The 27,764-nt window shown below is 36.5% G+C and overlaps 2 protein-coding genes across 3 annotated transcripts; one reads left to right on the top strand and one right to left on the bottom strand.

The window, feature by feature from the left end:
• LOC124633619 (transferrin) lies at window positions 1-26,647 on the top strand. Its single transcript, XM_047168897.1, has 15 exons — window positions 1-113; window positions 1,704-1,806; window positions 3,563-3,702; window positions 6,865-6,983; window positions 12,411-12,570; window positions 13,640-13,797; window positions 15,496-15,700; window positions 17,322-17,487; window positions 19,462-19,588; window positions 22,222-22,406; window positions 24,495-24,582; window positions 25,070-25,148; window positions 25,629-25,724; window positions 26,012-26,274; window positions 26,349-26,647. The coding sequence occupies exons 1-15, from the start codon at window positions 38-40 to the stop codon at window positions 26,439-26,441; spliced, it is 2,058 nt and encodes a 685-aa protein (XP_047024853.1). The 5' UTR covers window positions 1-37; the 3' UTR covers window positions 26,442-26,647.
• On the bottom strand, window positions 26,587-27,764 carry LOC124633621 (succinate dehydrogenase cytochrome b560 subunit, mitochondrial-like). 2 transcript variants are annotated; one of them, XM_047168899.1, is made up of 4 exons: window positions 27,641-27,764; window positions 27,493-27,555; window positions 27,168-27,400; window positions 26,587-26,967 (listed from the first exon to the last, which is right to left on the bottom strand). In XM_047168899.1, exons 2-4 carry the CDS (start codon window positions 27,513-27,515, stop codon window positions 26,681-26,683), a joined length of 543 nt encoding a protein of 180 aa, XP_047024855.1. In that variant the 5' UTR covers window positions 27,516-27,555; window positions 27,641-27,764; the 3' UTR covers window positions 26,587-26,680. The 2 variants fall into 2 exon arrangements, with proteins under 2 accessions (XP_047024855.1, XP_047024856.1); XM_047168900.1 differs by having other exon boundaries at window positions 27,493-27,650.

Below are 27,764 nucleotides of genomic sequence, written 5' to 3'. Positions count from 1 at the left end.
CGGTAGTAAGCGAATAGCCCGCGAGCTTGCCTTGACCATGGCATCAAAAATAAAATATTATTATATTTATCTCCTCGTAATCGCATGTGTGTGTGTGCAAGCGAAATTGAAATGTATGTTCCATTTTTAAAGTGTTTTTTTTTCTATTTGTTAAGTTCGATTTTTAAACGTTGAGTTGACTAAGGAGTTTTGTTTTGTGGCAATGTTTGGAAGTGTTTTTTTTTTGTGGAAAATGTTTTCTTTTATTAGGTACTTAACTATGTGTTGTGGTGTTACTATCATTCATTCATGGCAAAAAAATGAGGAATATTACAATAATAATGCCAATAAACGTAGATATTTCGATGTAGTCAACCGATTATTTAGGTATCATTTTTAGCAATAGGTACCTACCAGGCAGCTAAAGATGCTAAATGTCTGACATTTAACACCGACACACAGTTACGGGCAAATATTTACATGTTTCGCAAGTTTTTGTGGAGAATCATTTACCTAGGTCGTATGTCCTTAGCCTGCTAAAGTTTAAACATTTTCACAATCTCTGGATTAAATTGTGTACCAATAAAATTATATATTGAACGTCATTTCATGACATTATCAGGAATTTATGTTACTCACTAGTGACACTGGCCACAAGTAATAACTTGTAAATAAAAAAATATATACAGAAAAAAAAATGAACATTTCACCAAAATGGCTTCCTCAATGTTATTTCCCGATTCAAGCATGGAATGGACCATAAATTGTAGTGGAAACCATTCACTTGATGTGTTTATTCGATTTGTATCCCGAATTTTGTGAATCGATTATATTATTGTCCGATTTATGTACGTAAGTTACAGTCTCTATAAATCGTCTCGAATTTATTGCATTATATAATAGTTTTTAAACATAGAATATAAACTCACATTTTTTCATAAAAAGAAAAATGTAAGCATAGACAGGGCTAGACAACTTTTTTTAGTTCGGGAACATTTTAAGCTGGTGATATGAATGTCATAGGTCGTTTAAATTAGCGCGAAATCCTACTAATATTATAAACGCGAAAGTTTGTATGTATGGATGTATGGATGTTTGTTACTCTTTCACGCAAAAACTACTGAATGGATTTTAATGAAACTTTACAATAATATAGCTTATACATCAGAATAACACATAGGCTACAATTTGTAAACATATTGTTCGAAATACTAAACCTGCGCAGACGAAGTCGCGGGCACCAGCTAGTAATTTCATATAATCAAAAAGGTCAAGTAGCGTGATAAAATAGTTCTTAGTGAACGTGTAATGCATACTTTATTGTGATTATATTAATATTATTTATATTTAATAGAGAAACAAGTTCATTGACATTTAACATTTGAACGGATTAAGTTTATGTAACAAAACAAAAAAGTTGTTGCACCTGTTTGTAAACAGTTGAAAGTAGATTGTAAAATGTAGATGATCAATTTCGTATTACAAAAGAAGAAGCAGACGTAGCACCATAATCGTAATTATAAATTCCTTTGTCGTTGACCGCAAAAACAAAACTTCAACAGATTTTTTTTACACTTCTAAGTAAACCTACACTTACAAGTACCTAAAATAATTTTTTTGCCATTGAATCAGCCGTAATTCACAACATACCTAATGTCGGGAATACAACAAGAATTTTCCATACAATTGTCTATAGGTTTTAAACATTTATTTGTTATTTTTAGTTAAAATATGCGTGCCGTTGCAGCATATAAAATTATGTCAGAAGATGGTGAACACAGACACACAGAGCAAGACACAAATAGAGTGTGTTGCGGCTAGAGACAGGTTAGTTATCCCTATTATTAGCACTTAGCTGCATTTAGAGGCCCTAATTAATGATTCTTCTAGTAGTTTATCGATTTATGGTCTGTCGAGGGAATAATAGAAGCCATCTACGTCAGCGCCTACTGTTGTATCCTACAAGTACGACCTGCTTGACTTGCCTTACAAAGGTACCTGTACCTGTCTTCATTCGGATCAGCTGACGTGCTAAACCTCTGACAGCCATTTTCTTCAACAGTCTTTATGACTTCATCGTAATCTACTCAGCATCCATACAGGGAATCCAAAGTCAATCGTCATAGTTGCTTACAGTAACAAGTTTACCTATGTTAAGATCCGTTGTGTATATATGTTTGGGTAAAGACTAAAAGGTTCCTAAATTCGATAAATAAAAGCCTACCAGCATACCTGCCACCTACTTACTATATAAACCTAATTTCAGCAGTTCCCATTTCAAAAATCTTATCACGTGCCAAATAGTCCAATTTAGACAGTTATAGCAACATTTTTAAAACTAACCTGCCTCAATTAGCTTTTCATTTGCAGTTAAGCTTAACTAACTAGGCGGTTTTAATTAACTGCAGTTATTATGTGAGACTTTTGAAATATATATGTGTAGCATAAAATGTCTGTTTTGAAGCAGCCTTACAAAATGGCGATTTCAGTGCAAAATGAAACTTCTCGCTACTATAATTAATGCGAAAGTTACTCTATCTGTTGCGATCCTATTGTAAAATGGTTGAAGTATTTAATGCAACGGAAAACTGGAAAAGGTCAAAGGCTAGTTTTCTCGGGAAATGAGATAAATTGCGGGTGTAAGTTGGTATATAACAAATAAAATTAAGGTGTCTTATCCGATTTTCGGCCACGGCGGCTGTTCTCATGTAAGGAAATCACCCAGCCGCGCAGAAGACAATATGTGCACAAGCATTTGCGCAGACACAGGTGCACTCCCTATTCCTTCACTCTCATAGCCCGATGGGACGGCAATCCGACACGACCGGAAAGAGATCAGGCATAGGTCCGACATTAACGTGTTCTCTGATATACGAGAGTTGGTGATTTATTTATTTAATAATTTTATAAGCTACTGTAATCTACAGATGAGCGTGACCAAGAAAAATTACAAAAGCTATAAAAAGCCAAGAAAAATTATAAAATTACATTGCCCGTGTAAAAACCACACGAACATTATCGACTTTTTCAATAATAAAACAAAAAACTAAAGGAAAAACAAAACAATGTAGATACTTAGTATTCGTGTAACGTCTAATATCTTCATTGTTTTAACTTTTTGTATTTTACTTGATAAATAATATAATTCTTGTAGCTTCTTGCTACGTGCTCTTAATGCATCTTTGTAATAAGTTGAGTGCTAATTTATGTCCATAATAAGATCAATTGCGATAGGTAATTAATTTACCGAAGATAATGCATAGAGGTAAATCAATTAATAATGGTAATTTTGCTACATAGACGGTCCCTAGTGAAAGCCAAGAGCACGCTTGTCCTGTCCAACCTCTAACATCTTTTATCCACGACCTTCTTCTCGTCCTACTTAAACTTTGCGATTTCTACTCTACTGGGGAGTAGAGTAACCCCAGATAAAATGTGCTTAACAGTCTTCCTCGATAAATGGGCCATCTAGGTAATAGTAAATTAATTTCTTAAACCTGTCCAGTTATCCCTGACATTAGCATTTTCAAACCAACAAACTCTTCAGCTTTATAATATTAAAATATGTATTTCCTGTTTCCAGGGTGGAATGTCTGAGCTTAGTCCAACAGCGGCAAGCAGACATCGTGCCAGTTGACCCTGAAGATATGTACTGTGCGACCAAGCTGCCAAATGAGGACTTCGTTCTGATACAGGAGTACAGAACTGATGATGAGCCTGATGGTAAGCATTCGAATACATACTAAACGTTCGGAAAAGTAAAGATAACAGTTGGTAGTATTTTAACGTGACTACAGAAAGAAGTGTAAGGGTTTTAACAAGTCTTGTTGGTCACCACAGGCTTTTTGAGTAAATAGAAAATGTTTATAGAAATTAACGTAAAATTGTGCTTACTTGTAATTATTAATTTGTGATACCTAACCACGCAACCTATCTAAGTTTATTCTAATTTATAATACCTTCTTAAAGGCTTCATTACAACTTTTTAGAGTAAAATACTGGCGGCTAATAACTTTCAATACAAAATTAGAAATCTTTTCAAAAGTTCGCTACAGTTTCTAATGAAAACCACTAAATACTGTTCAGTTAAGTACAATCCTTTTGAGTAACTAACTTTATAAATGCCAGCGTACAAAAGTGGTCTCTAAATAACAAAGCGACGCTTTCTATTTTAGTAGATGACAAAATTCTACACTAATATTATGAAGCTAAGAGTTTGTTTGTTTGTTGGGACAAGCTAATCTCAGGAGCAGCTGGTCTGATTTGCAAAATAGTTTTACTATTAGTCCAATTGTTGAGGAAAGGGAGGCGGCTGAAACTGCCGGTGGAAGCTAGTATGCAAAATAAAGCAGATGGTAGTTATCTATAAATATAGTAGGATCTTATTTCTAAAAGGCTGAGGTCATCAGATATTCCCTCAATACATTAAATACTCATATCGAATAACTTTAGCAGTATTAAAAGTCAATTAAGTCAATTTTAATGCGGGAGGATCAATTTCCTGATTAAGCAGATTTAGGCATAATCTTCGGGTGTCGTTTCTCCCTTATTTCAGCTTTTGAACATCGCAGACTTCTTAGCGAAAGATATTTATAAATTGTGAACTTTGTTACTGCGCTCCGTCCACATCTCGGAGAGAACAACTAAATTTAAATTAAAATTCGAGCACTAAAGATGTAAGTAGATTTGCTTTCACCGTACCTTCGAGAACTCCAAGAAAATTAATGCAATTTCAGAAAATCTTTTATCAAAGTTAATAGTACTCTAAGATGTCTCTCGAATCTTGGAAATAGATTGAGTTTCAACATACTTAAGTGCTTTTTACGAACGTGAGCTCACGTTAGGTCATATTTTATTAAAATACCTTTTGCTCGAGTGCTCGATAAAAGAAGGACTTGAGCAAAGACTATAAAACTAATAAAAGGTCTCTGAAAATCTGAAAAAGGTTGAGGTTTTTCTTGAAATCTATGCCATCACGGAGTCCTGAAATATACATAGAGGATTGTTTTCCTATCTCTAGGTTAGGGCACTTACGTACCCTCAGTCTTATGTGATGAAATATGTATGAGCCCTACCCTGTCTCAGCAGAGGCAAACAAAGCTAACAAACATATCTTTACGGCGTAAACGTTTATACTCGAGAACTCGAAAATGTATGGTGAAAATAAGTAGTGAATTCGAGATGAGATAAAAATTGCTTGACTATTTCCATGAGACAGTTCTGTGCTACGTATATTCTTAGTAGATAAACACGTATATATAGTGTTAGGTACCTTTATTTATAATTTGTTATTATACTTATCTTGAATTTGTAGCGTACCTGTGAAACTACTGAAAACGGGTATCTAATAACGAAGTGTTTTTATAATCCCAGACTGAAGATTAACATTTTATGTGCAAAGAGAGTGGGTTTTTGTTTATAAGTTTGTCAAAATGCAACCTGTACTTACTTGATTAGCAAGAAATTTTACATAGTACGTATGTACATACCAATTTCCTAAGGTTACTCAAAGAGGCAATGTTTTATAGAGCTCATGTATTCACTTGATATTTCGGTTCAGAAACTCAGTAAATAAATGTTAAATACAGAAGTAAGTATTTACAGAAACGTTTCCTAATAACACGAATCACGCTTCGGTATTACGTCAGACATCATCTCTTTACACAAAAAAGTAACTTCTAAAATGAGGTTCAATTTATTCGAATACTCAAATAAAATGTTATCAGCCGCCATCAATCGAATACGGTACTAAGTCAAATAATGTTTTTGCTTGCGTAACTTTTGATCGAGAGAAAGTTTCGAATGATATGTCCCTAGGCAATCGGTTATACCGTCCCATTTAGATAATAGTCGAGATTGTAGACACATTTAAATTGGTACTCTTTTATTCTGTTCTAAGGTAAATAACTATTTTGAAGAAATAATTCTAAAAGAATTTAGTAAGACACAGCGTTCATGTTGCTGTTACGTCAGGCGTGAAGCTCGAGAAAATTAGTTTTATGTCAAATTAACATAAAAAGTGTCGTTTTGGAAACTCAGCATGAAATTCTAAAATAAGTACTAAAAAAAAGCTGGACACCACCAAAATGAAGTGTAGTGGAGAACTTTTGAAACAATCGTACAATAGGATTTCTTTCGCTACTGAAGAGGAAATGTTTAAAAAGCGAAATTCCATTGGGTGTCTAATCTATCCGCTCCGCTTTGGTGAAACCTGAACCTATATAAAGTACATTACATTATATAGTACATTAGGTATCAGAGTTATGAACTAGAATCATTAGGAAAGTGCCATTAATAGGCCAGGCACAAAGCTTAAATCATCCTAATGTTCGATTACAAAACAAGATAATAGACAGTATTATAGAGTAGGTTCATTACTGAAATAAAAGGTAAACAAATGATGAAAACTTTGGAAGTCGTTCACAAAAGATAAAAGATAAGGATGCTCGCGCTACCTTTGTTCATAAATTGTATAACTTGGGAAAAGGTAAACGTGATAACTAACCAACCGAGTTATTAATTATGCCACTTGTTTTTGCATGGAATAACCATTAATTTGAATATAAGCACGCACATATAGGTAAAACAATGTTCACGTGACTTTGATTCTGAAAAGCTATATGTATTGCTAGATTTCAAGCACGTATTCAAAATTTATTACGATGACACTCATACAACCAATTGTAGGATAGACTTTAGCTTTTTCCTGAATTACCTTAAATTCAGTTTCATATACCGACTTACTGATAGATCGTTACAACTATCCTTTTTATTTATTCCTTAGAATAAACAACAACATAAAGCCAATTTGAAATGTATGGTCCTCAACATCGCCTAATTATTCTTAGTAGTTTATACTCTCAACCAAATATTTTATATTTTTAGCGCCATTTAGATACGAAGCTGTCATAGTAGTTCACAACGACCTGCCAGTCAACAATCTGGATCAACTGAAGGGGCTGAAGTCTTGCCACACAGGAGTCGGCAGGAATGTTGGATATAAGGTAAGGAAAACACATACATACATAAGAAAGTCGTTAAGTTAAAGTTAAAAAATCTGGATCATTTCTTCCAATATCTGATTTAGGTTTTCAGCCGTAACTGGGTTAAGAAGATCAGAAATAAATAAAATAAATAAAAAATAAAGATAGCTGGTCTCTCCATGTAAAACAATAGTCCTCAGCTGCAGGTTAGACTGGAAGCCGACCCAAACATAGTTGAGAAAACGTTAGGCAGATGATTATTAGCCATTTTTCGAAAACCTCTGCTGTAGGCATCTGCTATTAAAAGCAGTATGGAAGTTTTGCCATAGTTACCCTACAAACATCCAAGAAAAAAGCACCTTGCTTATTTCGCAGTGGAATCTGTATAGTATGAGTTTAAGTTACATTTTTATCGTATAGCAACTGATACTCGAACAACTCAAGTATCACTCAATATCTGCAAAACGTAATGACTGTCGCGACATTCAAAATAAAAAACAAACTATTTACGAAGGTCGTCTTGTTGTAAATGAAGAAGATTTAAAAGCTTCGTGTTTTATTAAATAAAAAACATTCTCTGCCAGTCAATTTGTATTCCATACAGTAGGCTCTGTAATCTAATTACCCTGTTTAAATTCATATTTTCTTTATAAAGCTTGAATACTATGTATACTATTTACATGTGTTTAGCATAAACTTAATATAAACAAGTACGCGATGTGCCTAATGATATAAAATAAGGTCATATTATCTATACCTTTTTACTATCTCTTTTTCTTCCATTCATAATAATTACTTCTTTTGCCTGATGGATGCACCAATTTCTTCTGTCTGATAATACATTAACTGTCCTAAGCATCCATTGAAAAACAATTTTTAAATTAGATGAAGATGTTTTCCCCGAATGTGATTGAAACCGCTAAAAAAGCCCAATCAAACTAAATAGCGGCCCAGAATATAGCAGATCAGTGAAGATGTCCTAGGGGTAAGAAGTCACAAGTTAGTTTCGGGCCGTCATTAAGTTTGGTTCGAAGTGAACTTGTCATTTTTTCAATAAAGTTGTACTGGAAATGCTATATCCACGCAACCTTGCAACGGCACCAGGAAAATCCGATTCACAATAAAAGTATTTATGACCGCCTTTGTTCGTCCTATTATGTGTTTATTATGCACATATAAAACAAGTATGTCTTAGTTTTTTATTCAAGAACCGGTGGGAGTTCCCTTGCAGAATGCAGATATATGTCTTCTTGGGTTCAAGGCGAAATCGAGGTCCATGTTTGAGTCGGTGTTGCCAGTTGTCTTTAACCTGTTCAATTATTGAAACAAGATTTTAATGTTCTGGCTACAAGCTACAGGTTTTGTTTGTGATGTTAAAACATAAAGCAACTTCAAAGTTCATCTATTTATCTATACTAATATAATAAAACTGAACAGTTTTGAAAGCACTAATCTCAGGAACTACTGGTGCGATTTTAAAAGTTATTTCAGAGTTAGGTAGCTCATTTATCGAGGACCACAGGATCTAGATAACCAGATAGATCACAGGATCTAGATGACCAGATAGATAGGTTGGCTGTAAGAGAACCCAATTCTGGGTTAAGCTCGCCATTGTACATAAACTGTCTTTATTATTTTTTTTATTATGTATTGTTAAGTGTGCAATAAAGAATAGTAAAGAATAGTATAGACTTTTTATCCGGTTCCGAAAACTAGTTCCGAAAGGTAGTATATAGAAAAGTAGTTCAAGACTTGGGTGAACCCACTGGCGGAAGCTAGTGTAGGTATATCGATAAAGCTTTAGAAGATTTAGGCCTTCTTAAAAGGTCCTACTTTACCTATAACATTAGGAAATAAAGCTCTCGATATTACATGTCTCCCTCTAAAGCCTTACACGAATAAATGAAAATATCTTTTCAAATAAGTAACTCATGCTTGAAGGTCTGATTAAAATCCTGTAATAAAAGGCTGATTCTTAGCCATCTTTGTCAGACAAAAAGGTTTCATTCCTTTATTAGACACAATGACTGAACAAGCTCAAAGAAAATATCGTCTACAAAGAGTAATAGTCAGAATACATACCTATTACTGATAGTAGCAATAAAGTTATTTAATGTACAAATACTGGTTTAGATTCTACAACTTAAAGCGAGTCAAGGCTACAGAATAAATAAATCTTAATCATTGAACTAGGCAACTAAAACAAATCGATGTTGAATTCCGAAACCTGAATTCCACAGTTAGTTCGCGCGTGAACTCATCAGATAGAATAAATTAATTTTGAGCCTTTAGGAGCTACCTATCGTAAACACGGCCTATTTCCCGAACCATCTACTGAAATGAGGGCGTGTAGCGAATACATTAGCGAGTTCACACCGGGTACGTAATTACCCACGGTATGAATTAATTTGTCTCATATACCTACCCTTGTACGACTAAAACCTTCTTCACACCATACTTGGCAACACTGCCGACAAAGCCAGACGCCTTTCCGATGACCTTTCCTAAAGAATCATCTTAATGAATTCACGTCGTCTACATACGTAGTTACGTTGTGAAGAGACCCTAAGTACGACAAATGAAATTACTTAAAGAGTTTCAGCAAAAACTTTACTTAGCACCTCAGACACGTAAAGTTACTTATTTAAACACGGCTCAAAAATAATTAGACAGCGTTCGTTAACGAACTGTTACAGTGAATGTAATTATAAAAGTTTCCTCAACTTTTACTAACGCTTGAGTAATTTACTTAATAGGACATGTCTGTGAAGTTTGGCACAAATGAAATCCAGACGTTGTCTTATATCTTGGTATGTTATATACAGCCTCAATACACATGTCGTCTCATGTTCTTAATAATCTGTGCCCCTCAATAGCTCCTTGTATTTCGATCAGAAACACAATACGAAATGAGAATGAATTCCGTCGTACGTACCGGAGATTATTAAAAAAATAATGTATGTCGCACAATAGACTACGGAGTGGGTTCTCTTTTCAAATGAACAATGATTTCAGCCAGTGTTCGTTCTTCGTATTCAGGGAACGTAGGTGTCAGGCTCGTAGATCTTTATACGAAGCATAGACGTAAGTACATTAGTTCGGCCATTCAGAGAATGCGTTCCTGACACGTCGCGATTGAACTGACGACGTAACTACATTCATTGATTATTGATATAATAATGTTGTTTTAATGCTCCTCAATTGTTAAAACGGTAAACAACCAGCAAAAATATTTTTATCGTAACTGCAACGCCATTGCAAAGTTACGTCGTCAGTTCAATCGCGACGTGTCAGGAACGCATTCTCTGAATGGCCGAACTAATGTTGTGTAGTCGCTACGTAGAAGCTTCTGGGCTACTACGCGAATGCTACCAGAATGATTACATAGTTAGAAACGACACATTCCACAATTTGTTGCTTTAAACAAAATTATGTTATTTAAATAAGCGTGTTAAAAAGGGTTTTCAACTGCTTAAATTATTGTGAAACAAATAATGAATGCATTTGTCACGATTAATGCTTAATATCTACGAACGACAAGCACTTAACAAAAATGAAATGAGTATTTTATAGCTTCGTTAGTAATTTTGATTATAATATAACAAACAAAGCTCATTAATCAAATAATTATTTAAGTTTGACAATGAACTCGGGTGAACTTACTCACAAATTTCAAACCAAATATTATTTTATTAAACAAAAAAGTATGCAAATAGAGTTTACAGACGTACATTTGCATGAATAATGTCGACGTCTGGGGAACACATTAGTATTACAAAGAGACAGGACTATGTTTAAATTAGAATATAAATAGCTAACTACACACGAAGTTTTGGAAAAATGGTAATGAAATCTTTTTAAGACAACAGTATTTACATAATTTCAGCCAATATTCTACTTGACTATTAATTTCATTGATTAAAGACTACTTCAATTAGAATTTTTCATGAACATAATCCATATTAAATAATGTATTAAATAACAAGAACTTACAATCTCACTAGAAACCTACCGTTTTACCTTTTTTTTTCCGACGTCAAAAATCATCAAATGACCCCTCCCGCTGTGGGTTAGCAGCGGTGAGGGAGTGTCAGACTCTTACTGACTAAAAACCGTCGTGTTCCGTCATAGGCCTTTTATGTACCAGGGCCGCGGTATCTCTTTCGAACAACCCGCAGCCCCGGCAGGCCTTGGCCCTGCTGGGCCCCGCTGGGGTTGCTGACATCTCTTTGAGGAGCGCGTGGAACAACGCGCGCCGTCGACACGGGTCTGTCGTCTAAGCAGACAGAGGGACGATGAGCCACCCGAACTCACCGCCCACAGACCCACGCCTACGGTGGCCGGGAGTCATCTCGCGACACCCGGCGCCCATGGTGTCTACCTGGTCCAGCGCGGCGGCCGGGATGAGAGGTGCGAACTCTCTGGCGTTCCGCCTCCTCCTTCTCGAGCATGACCGCTTCGTAGAAGGAGGCGACGGCATCCCATTCCCTCTCGCCCCGGACCATGGCCTGAACCAGGGCCGGACGCGAGAGGTCGCCGCCGCCCAAAGCCTCGACGAGGACCCGGCGGTGCCCTTCCCATGCGGGGCACACCTGGACTGTGTGGTCCACCGTGTCCTCGGGGCTGTCCGCACAATGGTGACACCCGGGCGCCTCCTTACGACCGATGCGGTGCAGGTACCTCCCGAAACAACCGTGTCCGGTGAGGACCTGCGTCATGCGGTACGTGAGGGCGCCGTGACTCCTCCCGAGCCACTCCTCAAACAAAGAGGGGACTTACCGCCACGATGGTGGCGTGCCCTGCCTACCGTTTTACCTCCAATGCTTTTACCATAATAATAATAATCAACGAGGAAAATTTTTGTTATTTTAAAGAGAAAAAATTCGATTTCATCAGATCAGATTCAGAGTAACAAAAAAAACTTTAATTAAAAAAAACTGGTAAATAACAGAGCACACAGAGTACACAGCAATATAACCACTACTTGTAATTCCGCACAAATAGCAAGTGACAGCTGTGAGAAATATGCCTTTATGGAGCGCACTACTGTAACCCTTAAACGTTACGTGGCTGTTCTACTAATTCTTATGAGGAAAACCCCAAAGGATATTATCATACGTAATAATAGCACAGACTGGTGTCAGGCGGATTTTTTCTTGGGAAATTATCCTCAAGCCTTTTATTTGGGAAGTGGGAATCATCAGACGATCCTTCGCACCTATAGTGACTAAAAACTGCCTGTTCCTTCTGGAGCCGTTTATGTACAAGTGCCGCGGTAACACTTTTGAACAATCCCGCAACCCTGGCAGGCTTGAGGATAAGCCTAGTATACAGTTCTACAAATAAATCTCTCCTACATATGTTCCCAAAATAGAACATAGGTACTTTCAACAGGCTGTGTTAATCAATAATTCTATCTTATAAAGAAACCTATTTCATCTTTCACAGATACCCCTTACCATGTTGATGAAACGTTCAGTGTTCCCGAAGATGAACGACCACAGCATCTCACCGAGGGAGAATGAATTAAAAGCATTGTCAACTTTCTTCTCAAAATCTTGTATTGTGGGAAAATGGTCTCCGGATCCTAAGACCAATTCTGCTTGGAGTAAGTATAGCACATACCTTCTAACTTTAGATGACTATACAATATACATATGACTTGGGATTTTATATAGACGTAAAAAAAAAACATGAAACATAAATTTGACAACTAGCGATAATATCCTGGTGACCTTGAAAACTTCCTTAAAAATATTTTCCCTTAGTCTGACTTTAACGAAGCAATGTATGGAAAATTGGGTGAAGCTATTAATATCCCAATTTGTGGACAGGATAAAAGTTTGCAACGTTATTGTTGCGGAAAATAAATGGTCACACACGAAAATATAAATGAAACATTCGGTCAGCCGTTCGTGACCTTTTTGTGGCAAAAATGTTGAGTTGACATGAAAGTAAATTTGAAAGCGTATGAACGTGATCGGTCCTTCATCTTTCTTTGAAGCTTATGTTAGCTGAAAGCGCTTTTTATATAATACTAGCCGTTTTCCCGCGGTTTCACCCGCGTCCCGTGGTAACTACTGCCCGTACCGGGATAAAATATAGCCTATGTTACTCGTGGATAAAGTAGCTTTCGAATGGTGAAAGAATTTTTAAAAACTGTCCAGTAGTTTTTGAGCCTATTCATTACAACCAAACAAACAAACAAAGTTTTCCTCTTTATAATATTAGTATAAGATATCTACAACCAATTCTTACTGTACTGCTTTGCAAACCTATATTGTCCCTATAGAAAAATAAAATCGAACGTCCATCAAAAAAGATGCTTATAGTTTTTAGTGTATTTATATATTTTATAAATATATATATATATATTTTGATATATATTTTATATATACATATTTAGGTTAAGTTAGTGATTATTTTATGTTAGTTATAGCTTCTTTTCTTTTTACGCACTCTATCTGCATCTCTTTCTATTCTAACTCTCTCATAACGGGCCAGCTGGAAGAGATTTCTAATGAAATAAGCTGTGCCTTTGTACTATCTGTTCTATTTTTCTTCTTCTCTGTATTCTGTGTGTGTACATAAACTGTTAAATAAATAAATAAAGATTTTTAACATCTGCTACTTTTTTCATATATAGAGGTAAACTACCTTTGCAATATTATTTTCAGAGAGCCAATACAATCAGCTATGTTCGATGTGTGAACACCCCGACAAATGTGACTATCCAGACAACTACAGTGGCTACGAAGGAGCTCTGAGGTGCTTGGCAACCAACGGCGGCCAAGTCGCATTCACTAAGGTCATTTACGTCAGAAAATTCTTCGGGGTAAGTAAAATAAAACATTTTTTCCTTTGAACAGAATACTGCTTTAAATGGACGTAACAAAAACCCGAAATGTTCTTCATAATTCACATTTCTACAAACCACAATGTACGGTCCTAGGGGATTATGACTTGGGACTAATTTCATCTGTAGCTAACGTTGGTCTGTCTGTCTCTGGACCTTTTAGGAGATTAGCCATTTTATTCTCTACCAAAAACTGTTTCAAATTCGCCAGACTACGTGTACTATATTAATTTTAAAATTGGATAACCGAAAAAGGGTTTTTGTTTCAATCCTGAGCGTAAAACCTTAACCTGTTTTCACGGCGTATATCCAAATACCCCGTGAACTAATCCCGGAATCGGATTCTCTGAAATCACTTTGCCCCGTTCAATGTACACTGACTTTCAAATTTTCGGAGCGACTCAGTCACCTGTAAACCTTTTAGATTGGATCATCTCGATGCGAAAATGCAAATAGCTTTTGGTATAGCGCAGATTTTTGCTCGACTATAAATTTTAGCGAATGGGTTTTGAGATTGTAGACTTTTATGCTAAATAGAAAGACTATCTTTGAAGAATTTACAGGTAGAATTACGATATAATTTGAACTTAAAATAATCACGGCTTATTTTGCCTACCTGAAACCGCCGTTTAAGTTTGATCCATCTAATGCCCGCAAGCCGATATCCTACAGCTTCTTAGAATATTTAAGTAGGACCTTTGTCTCTCTAAAACCAGATAAAAGCCATGCCAATCTATAAAGCCGCAAAATTCATATTGCGTCGCTGTCATCAAACAAAGACCTTTAAACAAAGACCTTTACAAATTCCATCCCGTTGTCTTTGGAAAATTGCTATTGCCTTCAATGGATAAAAATGTAATATAAGAGGTTATTAATATTCTTTGCTTTATTGGGACTCGTTCATGCAGACAATTCTCTAGGGAAATCACTGTTGCGTCGAAACTCCAAATGCAAAATGAAGCGGAATTTAACTGTACATTTCTGCATCTCGTCTAAATTAATGATTGCATCTATCTACTACACGCTCATGTTTATAAATGCATTTGCCTGTTAGTTTTTCTATTTTTTGAGTGGGTTTTCAGTTGGTTGCTGATATAACATTCTGATGTCAACTTTCAATCAATTTTAATGATTTATATCATTGACGAAAAGCAGTGCATAGAATACCTCGTGATAAACTTAATCAAATACTTACTTATATGATTGATGCTGAGTAAGTAGGCTCAGCGAAATAATATGTTGGCTTATCCTGATTTGATGGACAGCAGAATTTCTTTATATCTATCGCTTTCAATATTATTTTTGTTGAGATGTAGGTACTATTGTACTGATATAAGTAACAATAAATCCCAGGACACACTACCCTTGTCCATTTGTACAATATTGTCTATTAGGTTTATGTATTTTATTACGAAAGGTTTCCTAAGGGATTCGTCATATCCAGTAAATAGCCCACTTACTTTTTTTTAATCCTACATTTCTAGGCGGCTGAGGAGCATCAAATCTTGCTTTAAAACTACAGGTCGGCAAATAGTAAAAAAATCACAGGTTTTTGTTAGAGACCCTTCTTAGCAATAAAATTATTTATTAGGAGACTAACATAAAAAGATCCAAACCTCTAATAAAATGTGTTCTATCATCCAGTAAAATCACATATCCTCTTTTCTTAACTCTTAGCTGCCTGTCGGCAATATCCCCGCTGGAACTGCAGAACAAAATCCAGATGGCTACAGCTACCTCTGTGTGGACGGGTCTAAAGTGCCAGTGAAGTCCAAAGCATGTTCCTGGGCAGCTAGACCTTGGCAAGGATTGCTGGCTCATAATGATGTACTGGCTAATCTGGCGCCTTTGAGAGAGAAGTTGAATGAATTAGCTCGCATTGGTAAGTGTAGTGTTAAGATTTTTATTATGTGAATAAGATTTTTTTTGCAGTTACAAATAAGTAGGTATGTCTTGAGTATCTCCTTGAAACAAATTACTGTCCCCCTAAGGATCTCCATTACATCCCCATCTCTTACTTAAATATGAACTAAGGTACCTATGTAATCTGCGGGTTGTTCGAAAGAGATACCGCGGCCCTGGCACATAAAAGGCCTATGACGGAACACGACGGTTTTTAGTCAGTAAGAGTCTGACACTCTCTCTCCGCTGCTAACCCACAGCGGGAGGGTCATTTGACGATTTTTGACGTCGTTAAAAAAAAAAAAAAAAAGGTACCTATGTGATAGGTATCTACAAACCATGCGAATCCTACTCGCACTTGGTCAGGTTTTTAATTTAGTGCCTACGTTTTTTGAAGTTCGTAATTTATACAAAAAAGTTTTTCAGTAAATTATACCCATCCTGTGGTTTTCTAAATGAAAAATAAAACCAACAGAACTTTCTACTTAGGTAAAAGATTTATCTAAAACTCCAAATTGCGAAATTGTGGAACTGACAAAAAAGCGAGAAAACTTTTCCATCATCGAGAGAAATAAATTACAAGCACAAAATTATAATCGGATTAGGCGAAAAAGTTTTATGTTAATTTGTGCCGCTTCACAAATTAAGTTGTCTTGCTAAAAAATGGATGACAGTGTTCTTTCGTGTTGCTAAGGCCGCGTATCTATCGAAATTACGACGGGGAGCTTCCCTTAAGGCACAAATAGAAGCCTCTTTATAATCCACCATTAAGCGTGCATGGAATATTAATTACGGTATAAAAAGGAGACTAGAGAAGAAAGCCAAAATAAATACCTACCAACTATAGGTCCTAAATATATGCAAATGTATTCCACGATTCTGCTGTTATCTAAATCTCTCTTTCTGAAGTTTTTAAGAACTAGAAGATAATGTCACAAAACGAGAAAGTTTCGATACAACAAAGTCTGTTCCTCATTCCCTCAAGGACTGCTGCACTTTGATGAAGTTTGTCTACTAACGGCCGTTCCCAATATTCCATGTTGGATCTTTCATCATAGGAATTTGGCATATCCTGTATGAGGATAATGTCAAAATTCTATCCCTAGTAAGCAAAACCACTGAGAGATATTATATTGGGAACGGCGATAAGAACAGCCCGCAATTACTTACCTATAGGTACTCGCATCATATCTGGTCACCTGATTGACTGCCTCGTTGGTCTAGTGATGATCGCAAGCGCGGATGCTGTGCTCGAGGTATCGGGTTCGATTCCCGGGCCGGGCCGAAATCGCTTTATGGGTTTTCTTAAAAAGCAGCTTTCACAAAAAGCAGCCCGTAGTCTGGAAGTTGGTGATTGATTCACCCGTGCATCGGAGAGCACGTAAATGTCGGTCCTGCGCCTGATCGCTTTCCGGTCGTGTCGGATTGCCGTCCCATGGGGTATGAGAGTGAAGGAATAGGGAGTGCACCTGTGTCTGCGCAAATGCTCGTGCACTATAATATGTTCTGCGCAGCTGGCTGATCTCCTTACATGAGGACACCCGTGGCCGAAATCGGCCGTGGACGCCATTATATCTGATCATAACTCTCTTTTATGTTAGGTGGTCGCGGCGACACGACGGACTGGTTCACCAACGTACTGGGCATGTCCACTAAGATGCGGCACATAGCCGACGTGGCTCCCATCAGGCCGCTGGAGTACCTCAACAAGGCCAACTACACCGAAGTTATTGAGAGAGGACATGGACCTCCCGAACATGTTGTCAGGTAATTATCCTATTAAAAACTCCTTACAGAACAAAAAACAATCTTCTTTTTTGTATGTATTGTAAATCTCAGCCCTTTTGGGTTATCAAAGTTACAGCCATGAGAACACTCACCTTTGATCAGTTCTGAATATGTTTACTTTGAAACCGCTCAGCATATTTAAGCATTTCAAACTATGGAAGTTAGATTTAGTATCGAAGTAATGCCTGGAAACCAGAAAAAGCCTTTTGATTTGAATACTTGTGCTAACTAAGCCTAAATTTTATTGATGTTTACCTACCACACAATTAACAACAAAGTTCAACATTAGGCTTATTTTCGTCATTTTTTCTACTCCTTTTCATCTATAAAAGATACTCTAGAACTTGAATAACTACACAAATCTTATAAATTCTCTTAAAACATAACCAACTACATACTTACTTCTAAACATAGGTAGCAATATAAAAGCTAGAAAAGCTGCCTAGAGCAGTACTACCTACGCCCACCTTTTAATCTCGCCCTCATGAGCTGAAAGCCTGACCTACATTTGTAAAAGACATTTGACATACTGACCTACAGGTAATGTGACCTCCAGCTTTGCAGTTCGAAAATACCCTCATTATGAGCTGAATGGATATTTTTGACAATTTATTTTAGGACTGTAGAATATAACTCGAAAGACAGATGTGTCGCATGAATGCTTAATTAGGTACATGCTAATCTCTCAGGTTTAAATATGGAAATATTTGTTCGTTAAATATTACATGCCTACAGCTAAGCTGGTGAATCTACCATATTTTAAGACCCTCACGTTTACTCACGTTCAAGCATTCTTTAACGTCGTCGTCTATGAAATGAAAGGCCCTTAAAATTCCAAAAATAATTAAATTAAAATGTGTAGGTAGGTATCATTAAAATTCAAATTATTTATCACAAAATATGTAGACAATGAACTCGGTCCGTTAACTTTTGAGGGATAATCAGATTGAAATGCCTTAGAGATTACACACGCCCGAAAAACATATCCTACTTATATTATAAATGTGAAAGTTTGTGAGAATGTATGGATGTATGTTTGTTATTCAATCACGCAAAAACGGCTAGACCGATTTGATTGAAATTTGGTATGTAGATAGCTGATACCCTGGATTAACACATAGTCTACTTTTTATCAACACACCACGCGGGCGAAGCCGCTGGCGGAAGCTAGTTTAGGATATTTCTATTTGGGTCTAGTCCCTCTTCATCCCTATTAATTAAACCACATAGGTACTAAAAATGACAGGATATCCAAAATTAATTAATTTAAGCCTTCGAAAGGGTCAAGTCTCAAACTTAATCGAGAAAATAATCGAATATTAAATTGTCTTTTTCCATGAATCGATTGACCTCTAAAAGTTGGTTATGTAACCACAAAGCTCGCTTGTGTTGACTTTATGAGACAAAGAAAGCTCCCGTCATGCCCTTTTTAATTTCGCTCACATAAGCTGAAAGCCTTCTCTTTGTAGACATGACGTCCATCACTCAATTTTTATGTTCGGTCTTTAGCTACATATTTCTTCATTGTTAGAGGGTGTGTCTAACATAATGCGATGATATGATATAGGTTTATTATTTATAGGTATACTTAGGTAAAGTTCTTGCGACTATCCTACGTAGTATTAACCCTCATCTAATTCGATTTATCGTATTTTCATCGTAATTTTTCGTCGTAAAACTTTAACCTGAGGTGCTCGTAAAGCCTGCAGCTTTTCTAGTTTTCATTGAACGCGGACCGCAAGAGCAATTCTGTTCAAAATAAATACCTCTTGAGAGACCGACCAGCATCTTACGTTCTTCTTATTTTTCCTGCCATCTCTCTTAAGATCGGCGCCGTAATACCTGCGTGTTGTGCTTGCAGTTTTCTCTATTTTCTATAACTATCATTTATCCCTCAAGCTATCTGTCAATTAATCCTGCAAGCTCAATACTTATCTTTTACCTTATTCTCAGGTTGTGTGTGACTTCAAACGTAGCTCGTGCTAAGTGTCAGGCGATGTCCACGTTCGCATTCAGTCGGGACATTCGTCCGCGTCTGGATTGTGTCCAACAGGCTACCCAGGAAGACTGCTTGAAGAGCGTGAGTATTTTGTTTACTGATTGCAAGAGAAGGAGTATGTTTTAGAGGTGTCTTTCAGAGAACGAGCATTGCATTACAGAAGAATGCCTTAAAAGGGTACTTTTCGAGTTGAACCAAATTAGCCTTAATAAACAACTTCTAACAGCAATACTCAGTTCCAAATCCCAGTTAACGAATAGAACCAATAATATAATTAATACCTAGTTAATAAATGCTTCGTTGATCATGAAGATTTACCAAAACATTCTTCAAATGGTAGATAAGTACTTCTCACACAACCAAATTCACCACCTTGCCAATTAAAGTCATACCCGCGGTCTTACTCAATAAATACTTATTTATTAATAAGAATTTGTTATCACTTATTTACGTGTCAATTTAACAGAAAGCTCCTAATTAGGTAGGGGGAGTCCGGGAGAGTTTACCCGACTTCGACTAAAATGCTCATAAATCTAATGCTCTTTATATTCATAAAAAACTATTTTCTAAAAATTTTACCCTAAGCTGCATTATTAAGGTTTATTTTTTCTTAAGAAAGTTTTGTAAATCATTAATACTTTTTGAGTAATTAACGATTTCTACCGAAGTGAGATTTGGCTATTATCTCCCGTCTGGGTGGGAGACTTGACCACCCGACAAGGGAGACTTTACCCTTGGTAAAATAAAAATAACAAATTATAATTAAATTAATAATTAAATTTAAAAAAACATGGCATATAATAATTATATAGTTTCAGTCTGTCTACAGCAAAATATCTGGTACATTTAACAATATCTTAATACACAGACCCTGAAGACAAACCCAAGTATGATGATAGCTCATGGACTATCAGAGCTACCATCATACTTGGGTTTGCCTTCAGGGTCTGTCTCACTGTCACTTGACTGTAAAACTTGTCTTTTCACTGTATTTGTCCTTGCTTTGCCTTTTTGTTTCTGTTTAGTTATTTTAATTATTTTTTTTGGCACGATTATATCTTGATTCTCATCTTGGTGTCCCTTTTCTGGTGTTTTTTGTTAAAATTTAAGTTTTTCCGGGCTGTCTACTACGACGGAGTTTCTTTCTGAGAGAAGCTTTGGGGAAGGGATGAATCGTTTGTGGCAAAATTATTTTAGTTTTTTGTCGTGAATCAGAATCTACCGTTGTCCTATCTAGATCTTGAGATATAGAAGCTAACTCTGCTGACTGTCTTATTATTGAAATTGCTGGCTCAGATTCCTCCGTCAAAATTGATGGTGAACTCGCTCTAGACTCTGCAGTTTCATTTATTTTTCGTTTAAAAATATTACTGCAACAGAAACAGAGGGAGATTACCCTGGGTAAAGTCTCCTCCCGGCGCCATGATAATGTCTCCCACCCCATGCCAAGCTATCCGTTATTCAATTTACAAAAGAAACTAAAATATCCAAGTAAAATCTGTCTGTCGTAAAGGTTATAAGGATAATTACACTAAGGGTATGTATTCATCACATGCTGGAATCTATAAACAGTAAGCAACAATAGTCAAATATCGAAAATTGAAAAAAAGTACTTGCGGGGCTCAAAAACGTGTATTTACTTATAACTCTAAAACGAAACTGCCGAACGCAACAACGCCGCGTAAGTAAGGTGGCAGGCGCCTATGAATTGTAAGAAGTGTGGCAACGTCGCAATATCTAGGTAAACAGAGATTCTATGACCAGTGGCTATTGTCTCCCACCTGCTAAACTATCCCGGACTCCCCCTACATCATTTTATAGTTCGGCCATTCAGAGAATGCGTTCCTGACACGTCGCGATTGAACTGACGACGTAATAACATTCATTGATTATTGATATAATAATGTTGTTTTAATGCTCCTCAATTGTTAAAACGGTAAACAACCAGCAAAAATATTTTTATCGTAACTGCAACGCCATTGCAAAGTTACGTCGTCAGTTCAATCGCGACGTGTCAGGAACGCATTCTCTGAATGGCCGAACTTATAACAACAAATTGAAAAGCCTTTTATGTGCATCTGAATTCTATAGCCACGTCAACGCTTTCATTCATCATCTGCGGCTGAAAACAAAAGCTCACAGAACGATTAATTGGCAGTGCTATTAATTGCCTTCAATCAATACTTTATTATCCAGATGTGTGCTATAAAGCTCTTCTCTTTGCAAGTCTTAATTGAGCCATTTCCCGCAGTAACGATTGTTTTGTTTCAAAATATTTTGAATCCATTGATTTTAATTTCCTCGGCTTTGAAAGTTCGTTTGGTTATTCGAATATTCCGGTTAAATTGTTCCGATTGGGATCTTTGAATTGTATCTTTTGCTTTTAACTTTTTGTTTATTTTCAAGATTGCTTTCGTGGAGAAATACTTTTCGGGGTACCTAAGAAATCATTTATCTAAGCGATCTGTGTAAATAAACAATCATCGAGTGGCTCTCAAAATCTATAAAATAACAAAATAATGTTGCAGAACGTACCTACCTACTGTTAAAAATCTCAATTCATATGAAACACCGAAGACAAAATAACTAGGTACGGAAGTACATACCAATTCGATCAATTATGTCTTTTTCTAACTAAATAATTCTATAAAACTCCAAAAACACGCTTTTCTTTTAAAAACATAGTCCACCTAGCTAAATAAATTTTCACACAGGTACAAGACAACGGTTCAGACTTGGCAAGCGTCGACGACATGCGAGTGATGGCGGCGGTCAAGAAGTACAACTTACATCCAGTGTTCCACGAAGTGTATGGTGACGCGAAGATTCCTAACTACGCAGTCGCTGTTGTCAAGAAAGGAACCTCTTTCAATAAGATTGAAGACTTGAGAGGACATAGGTAAGGGTAGCAATGTAGCATTTTATTTACTTAGGTTATTTACCTATTACAAAATGTGGGCGAACTGATCGGACGATGGAGCCAGAAAATATGGACTGGTATTCTGATGAGGAAAATTGTAGATAGACATAGAAGACATTAGTAATTCTACGTCTAGATATTAGCTGGGAACATAAATAGACTAGCTAGAGTAGGTATAGATTAGGTACTTACTTTCTTACTGTACTATAGTATGTATAGGTACCATTAAAATTGCGAAAGGGACTCAGTTTGTCTGTGCAAATGTCACGGCAAAACTACTAAACCGATTTAAAGGAAAAGTAAACAGGATGGAGCCTGAAAAAGGCTACTTTTTAGGAAAATAGGCTACTTTTTAACTACATGCGGGAAATAGGTAGTCACGGCACGCGGATACCAACAAGAAGTTAGAAATTACATAAGGTACAACAAGGTCGAATGTAAAGGAAGGAAAACTTTCCTAAACTAGGTATTGACTCAATGATCTATGAAGGACCCAATCAGCATCAAAAACTTTCCTGAACAAATTCCCAACAATATTGTGTAACGAACTATCTCCGTCCAAGTAAATAAAGTTATATATTTCTTACAGTAACATCTGATTGGATTCATTCGGTCATTTGTTGTACCTATTTATTTATTTATATTCTTCGAAATATCAATCGTCCCTTAGTTAAAGGCCGTTGCTGGAACATTCTAGCCTACGTAACAGTGTCCTATTATTCTAGGACCAACTTATTTCATCTTTCTTTCGGAACTTTACGATGGAAGTTTTAATGAACGTTTGCTTTTGATATAACTTTTAACTAGTTTTCGGACACGTGTGGATCATCTAGATAGTTTAGGGCTTTACTATTAGGTAACTATTATGGATCTTTTAGTTTTGTTTAGGTAGCCAAGCCAAAGCCAAGCTAATAAAACTTGGATTCTTGGAATTAAGGTGAACGAAGCAGTGGTGTTACAAGTCTATAGGCCTATACTTTAATGTACGGAAATAATTTTTTTATAGAATAAACTAGCTTCTGCCAGCGGTTTCACCTGCATCCCCTGGGAACTACTTCCCGTACCGGGATAAAAAGTAGCCTATAGCCTTCTTCGATAAATGGGCTATTTTGGCGTGATAAATAAAACTAATTGTTGATTGTAAATATAGTTAACACTTATTAGGTCCACACAAATGTATTTACACAGTTTACAAGACCTAAACTCAGCACTAATACTAAATAAAGTCTTACGAACAGCAACAGTCTTAGGCGTTAGGTATCCTAGGTAATACAAAACACTAGAGTGAGAATTCGGCACGCACTCTCGCGAAATAAAGCCTAATACCTACAACGGTACACTTCACTTCTAGGTTCATCTAGGTCCAACACAAATCCTAAGTACCTAATTACGTTCGGCCAGACGTTGGGCAGCCACTTTTAGCGTGATAAATAAAACTAATTGTTGATTGTAAATATAGTTAACACTGTATTTTCGTTTTAAAGCACTAAATGACAAAACTGTGACCAATTTAGGTGTTACTTTATAACAAAAGAAATATGGATGGACAAAATACAAAATTAAACGGAAAAACAACAGACTAGCGTCTGTACCGTTCGTGACTCTCTCGGTTACTCGACTAAACTTGCGCTCGCGGCCCGGCGGCGGCGGTGGCGCAGACCGAGCGGCCGCCGGCCTTGATGCGGGCGTAGAAGAGTGCGACAAGATACGCTATACATAAATGAGAGAGAGATAGGCAGATGCTACACGGAGCCGTCATGCGTAAAGCGAGCTGGCAACTTGTTTCGCGTGGTGCGATAAGGTAACCTTGATGGCGGCGGCGGCGAACCTGTACGAACCTGTTCCCGTGTTACACTATCTAACACTGAAAGAAATTTTCAAATCGGACCAGTAGTTCCTGAGATTAGCGCGTTCAAACAAACAAACAAACAAACTCTTCAGCTTTATAATATTAGTAGATATAGATAGATAGCAGAACAACTTTTTTACGTCACCTTACTTTTTCATCCTGAACAAAAGCTACCTGAAATTCACAGTTCTGTTATTGACAAATCTTTACCATTTCAGGTCTTGCCACGATAATTTCCGCAGTTTCAGCGGTTTCTTCGCTCCGATGTACTACCTCATTAATAAACAAGTTATTAATCACGACCAGGTTTGTTGATCACCTAACTATCCATTATTTTTTTGACCTTCATACCAATTTAAAAAATCAGTGCTACACAATATTTTTGTGACAGGCAATATATGCCTAGGTACTGTTTTTTTATCTTGTTATGGAAGAGATATAGCAACAAGTATTTTTTTATTACCTAGTATTTTTTTTAGGAAGCTACGCTATATTTAGACTTGTTGTTTCTATTCATACTTTCTAAATTAAATTATCTAGTGACAAAGGTTAATTAGGTTCAACGGCCAGAATCTACCAGGTACATAGATACCCCTACTGCCTAAGTAATTTAATCGTAAGAGTACATAAGAGCAGAGAAAATACTTTATTTTTATCTTTTATATTAATTGCTACTACAAGATACGAGTGTTATTGTGTTACTACGTGACCCATTTCTCTAAGCTAGCCTCTAACAAGTTAGATATTTATAGAACACTTTTCTTAATAACCATCTTATATTTTATTTCTGCAGTGCATCAAAAACTTTGCATCTTTCTTCTCGGCTGGATCATGTATCCCTGGAATCAATGACCCGGAAAATAATCCTAAAGGTACGATTAAACGATACATTACTAGTCCTTTAAAAAAGATTCATAACTTAATCAGTTATCAATAATAATTTAAGAACCTAAGTAATAATTTATTAGTTACTAAATGAATTTGAGCATATTGATATTCACTTATTGAGTACAGTAGCTACACTAAACGGTCGGCCGACAGTTGATTTATTTTTATTTATTTATTTATTTAAACATACACACTACCATTACAGTTTAACCCGTGAGTTTAACCAATTCGATAGTGGTGTCCACAATAGCTACAAATACAAAAATAATACCTAAAATTTACTTAAATCTAACACAAAAACAAAACAATTGACCTGATGCCCAAAATTTTGGTTCCCAATCAAAACTTTAAGAACCTAGGTGTGATACTGGCTACTGATTTTGAGCCCAAACTAATTATCTGCCGACTAATAGTAACTCTAACTACATACGTGATACGCACTCAAACACTATCCTATGTTTCAGGTGATGACGTATCAAAACTAACACAACAGTGTTCAACCGACAGCAATCCACTGTCATGTCTTAGCGAAGACCGCGGTGACGTGGCCTTTGTCTCAAGTAAGTTAACCAACACTAGTAATATAATATAGCTAATTACTCATCCAATTAGAAAACTTGTTTACTCCATTTCTAATCGTGTTAGTTATTTTCCGTAAGTTGATATCATTTTATAGTAATTACTAAGTGCACTAGGGGCTTTCCTGGCTGACCATTTGTGCACCTTTTAAATGATAGCAGTATATTGTTGTGGATTAAGAACCAATTTCAAATCATAAAAACTATCACAATTAATGAATAACATAATTCACCTAATTATAAATTGCATGGTTTTTATAAAACACCAGGTGCGGAACTACCATCCCTCGATGCAGCACAATATGAGCTGCTCTGCCTGAACCGCGAAGCAGGTGGAAGGGACTCCCTCGCAAACTACGCTACTTGTAACATTGCCATGGCACCTTCCCGCACTTGGGTAGCAGCCAAGGACTTCCAATCTGACGTCTCTATTGCCCACACACCACTCGCTCTGGCCCAATTACTTGACACCAGAACAGACCTATTCAACATATATGGAGAATTCCTCAAGAACAATGATGTAATATTCCACGTAAGTACCCATTATCAAAAAATGGACAAACATCCAATAAAGACTCTATTGTATCGTAAATGTTATTGTTTCAGAATGCTGCTAGAGGATTAGCAACTACTGAGAAAATGGATTTTGAGAAATTCAAGCAAATCCATGATGTTATTTCCAATTGTGGTAACGCCTAGAATAAGTTATAGTTAGCCCTTTATTGAGGGTTTTGATATATTGACGAATTAACAAAATACTATTGTAAGACTAGCTGTTTTCTTTAGCAGCACCAGTAAAACATTGACACTAACAAAACAAATATGAATTCTCAAAAACAAAGGCTGATTGTTTAACTTTTATTTCATTACTTACATTGACAATAAATAAATAATACCCAACAATATTTCATTTTTTATTCTGGTCCTGTCGGAAAAGATTATAAAGCAGCTAAGATCAATGTGATAACTACAGAAAGACCTAACATGGTATAGCCTGATGCATAAACTTCTTTGATTGTGAGTCCCTTAGCCATGTCCCAGAAGAGATGTCTGACTCCATTTGCTAAATGGTAGCCCACAGGCGCAGCAAGCAGGAATTTTCCCAAAAAGAGTGTTGCTGGTGACAAATTCATGCTCTCAACGATGGCGATGTAGTGGGAGATATCATGTGGCAACACTAAAGCCCCAATTCCCAGCACGCTGAAGTACCCAGACAAGATAATTCCTAAAACAATGAATGTTATGTAAACACACTTGCACTGTATATTGTAAGACTGAAATTGACTAAACATCCAAGAGTATAACTATCTTTCACTGTAAAATATAGTCACACATTTACTGGAAAGATAAGTTTTGAATATTTGTGATATCAAAAACTGGTAATGGACTCCTAACAACATCAATTATTATCAAATTTAAACTCACCTGTAGTTCTATGGGTAATAGACAGTATGCTGGTCAACTGGGGGGCGTATATCGTAAGATGTGGCGACATCGGCCGTTTCAGACGGGCATTCCTGTCGTCATGGTGTTCCAATTTAGGCGCTTCATACTTCTTATACACGATTTTAGGTACGCCTGCAGCTTGAGCATAATTTGCAGATGCTAATACTGTAGGAACCTTGTTTAAACTTGCAAGCACCGAACGGCTGCCCAATCTGAAACATCATCAATGTTAAAACATGCTACACCATCAATCCTACAACCAATAACACCAGCCCAAACGTTGTTACATAATTTGTCAACATACCTGCCGCAGCTCAAGAATGCCATATTTTATTTGTAATTAGTTATTTAAAACTTTCGTAGGCTTCTGCAAAAGATGGGGACAGTCAATATTACTTCAAAAAGTGTATTTCATAATGGAAAAACGATAAAAACAAACAAATTACGCTCACCACTGAGTCTGACGATTTTCGAGAGCAGAATGACATTGACAGTTCGCTTAACATGCGACTTTTCTTTTTAACTTTCACTAAACCTTAAGAAGTCCCAGAATTATTTTCTGTAAATTGTTCAGTT

The sequence above is a fragment of the Helicoverpa zea genome, chromosome 10 (genome assembly GCF_022581195.2).
Source record: "Helicoverpa zea isolate HzStark_Cry1AcR chromosome 10, ilHelZeax1.1, whole genome shotgun sequence".
NCBI lineage: Eukaryota > Metazoa > Arthropoda > Insecta > Lepidoptera > Noctuidae > Helicoverpa > Helicoverpa zea.
This window is presented reverse-complemented; position numbering and strand designations above follow the sequence as displayed.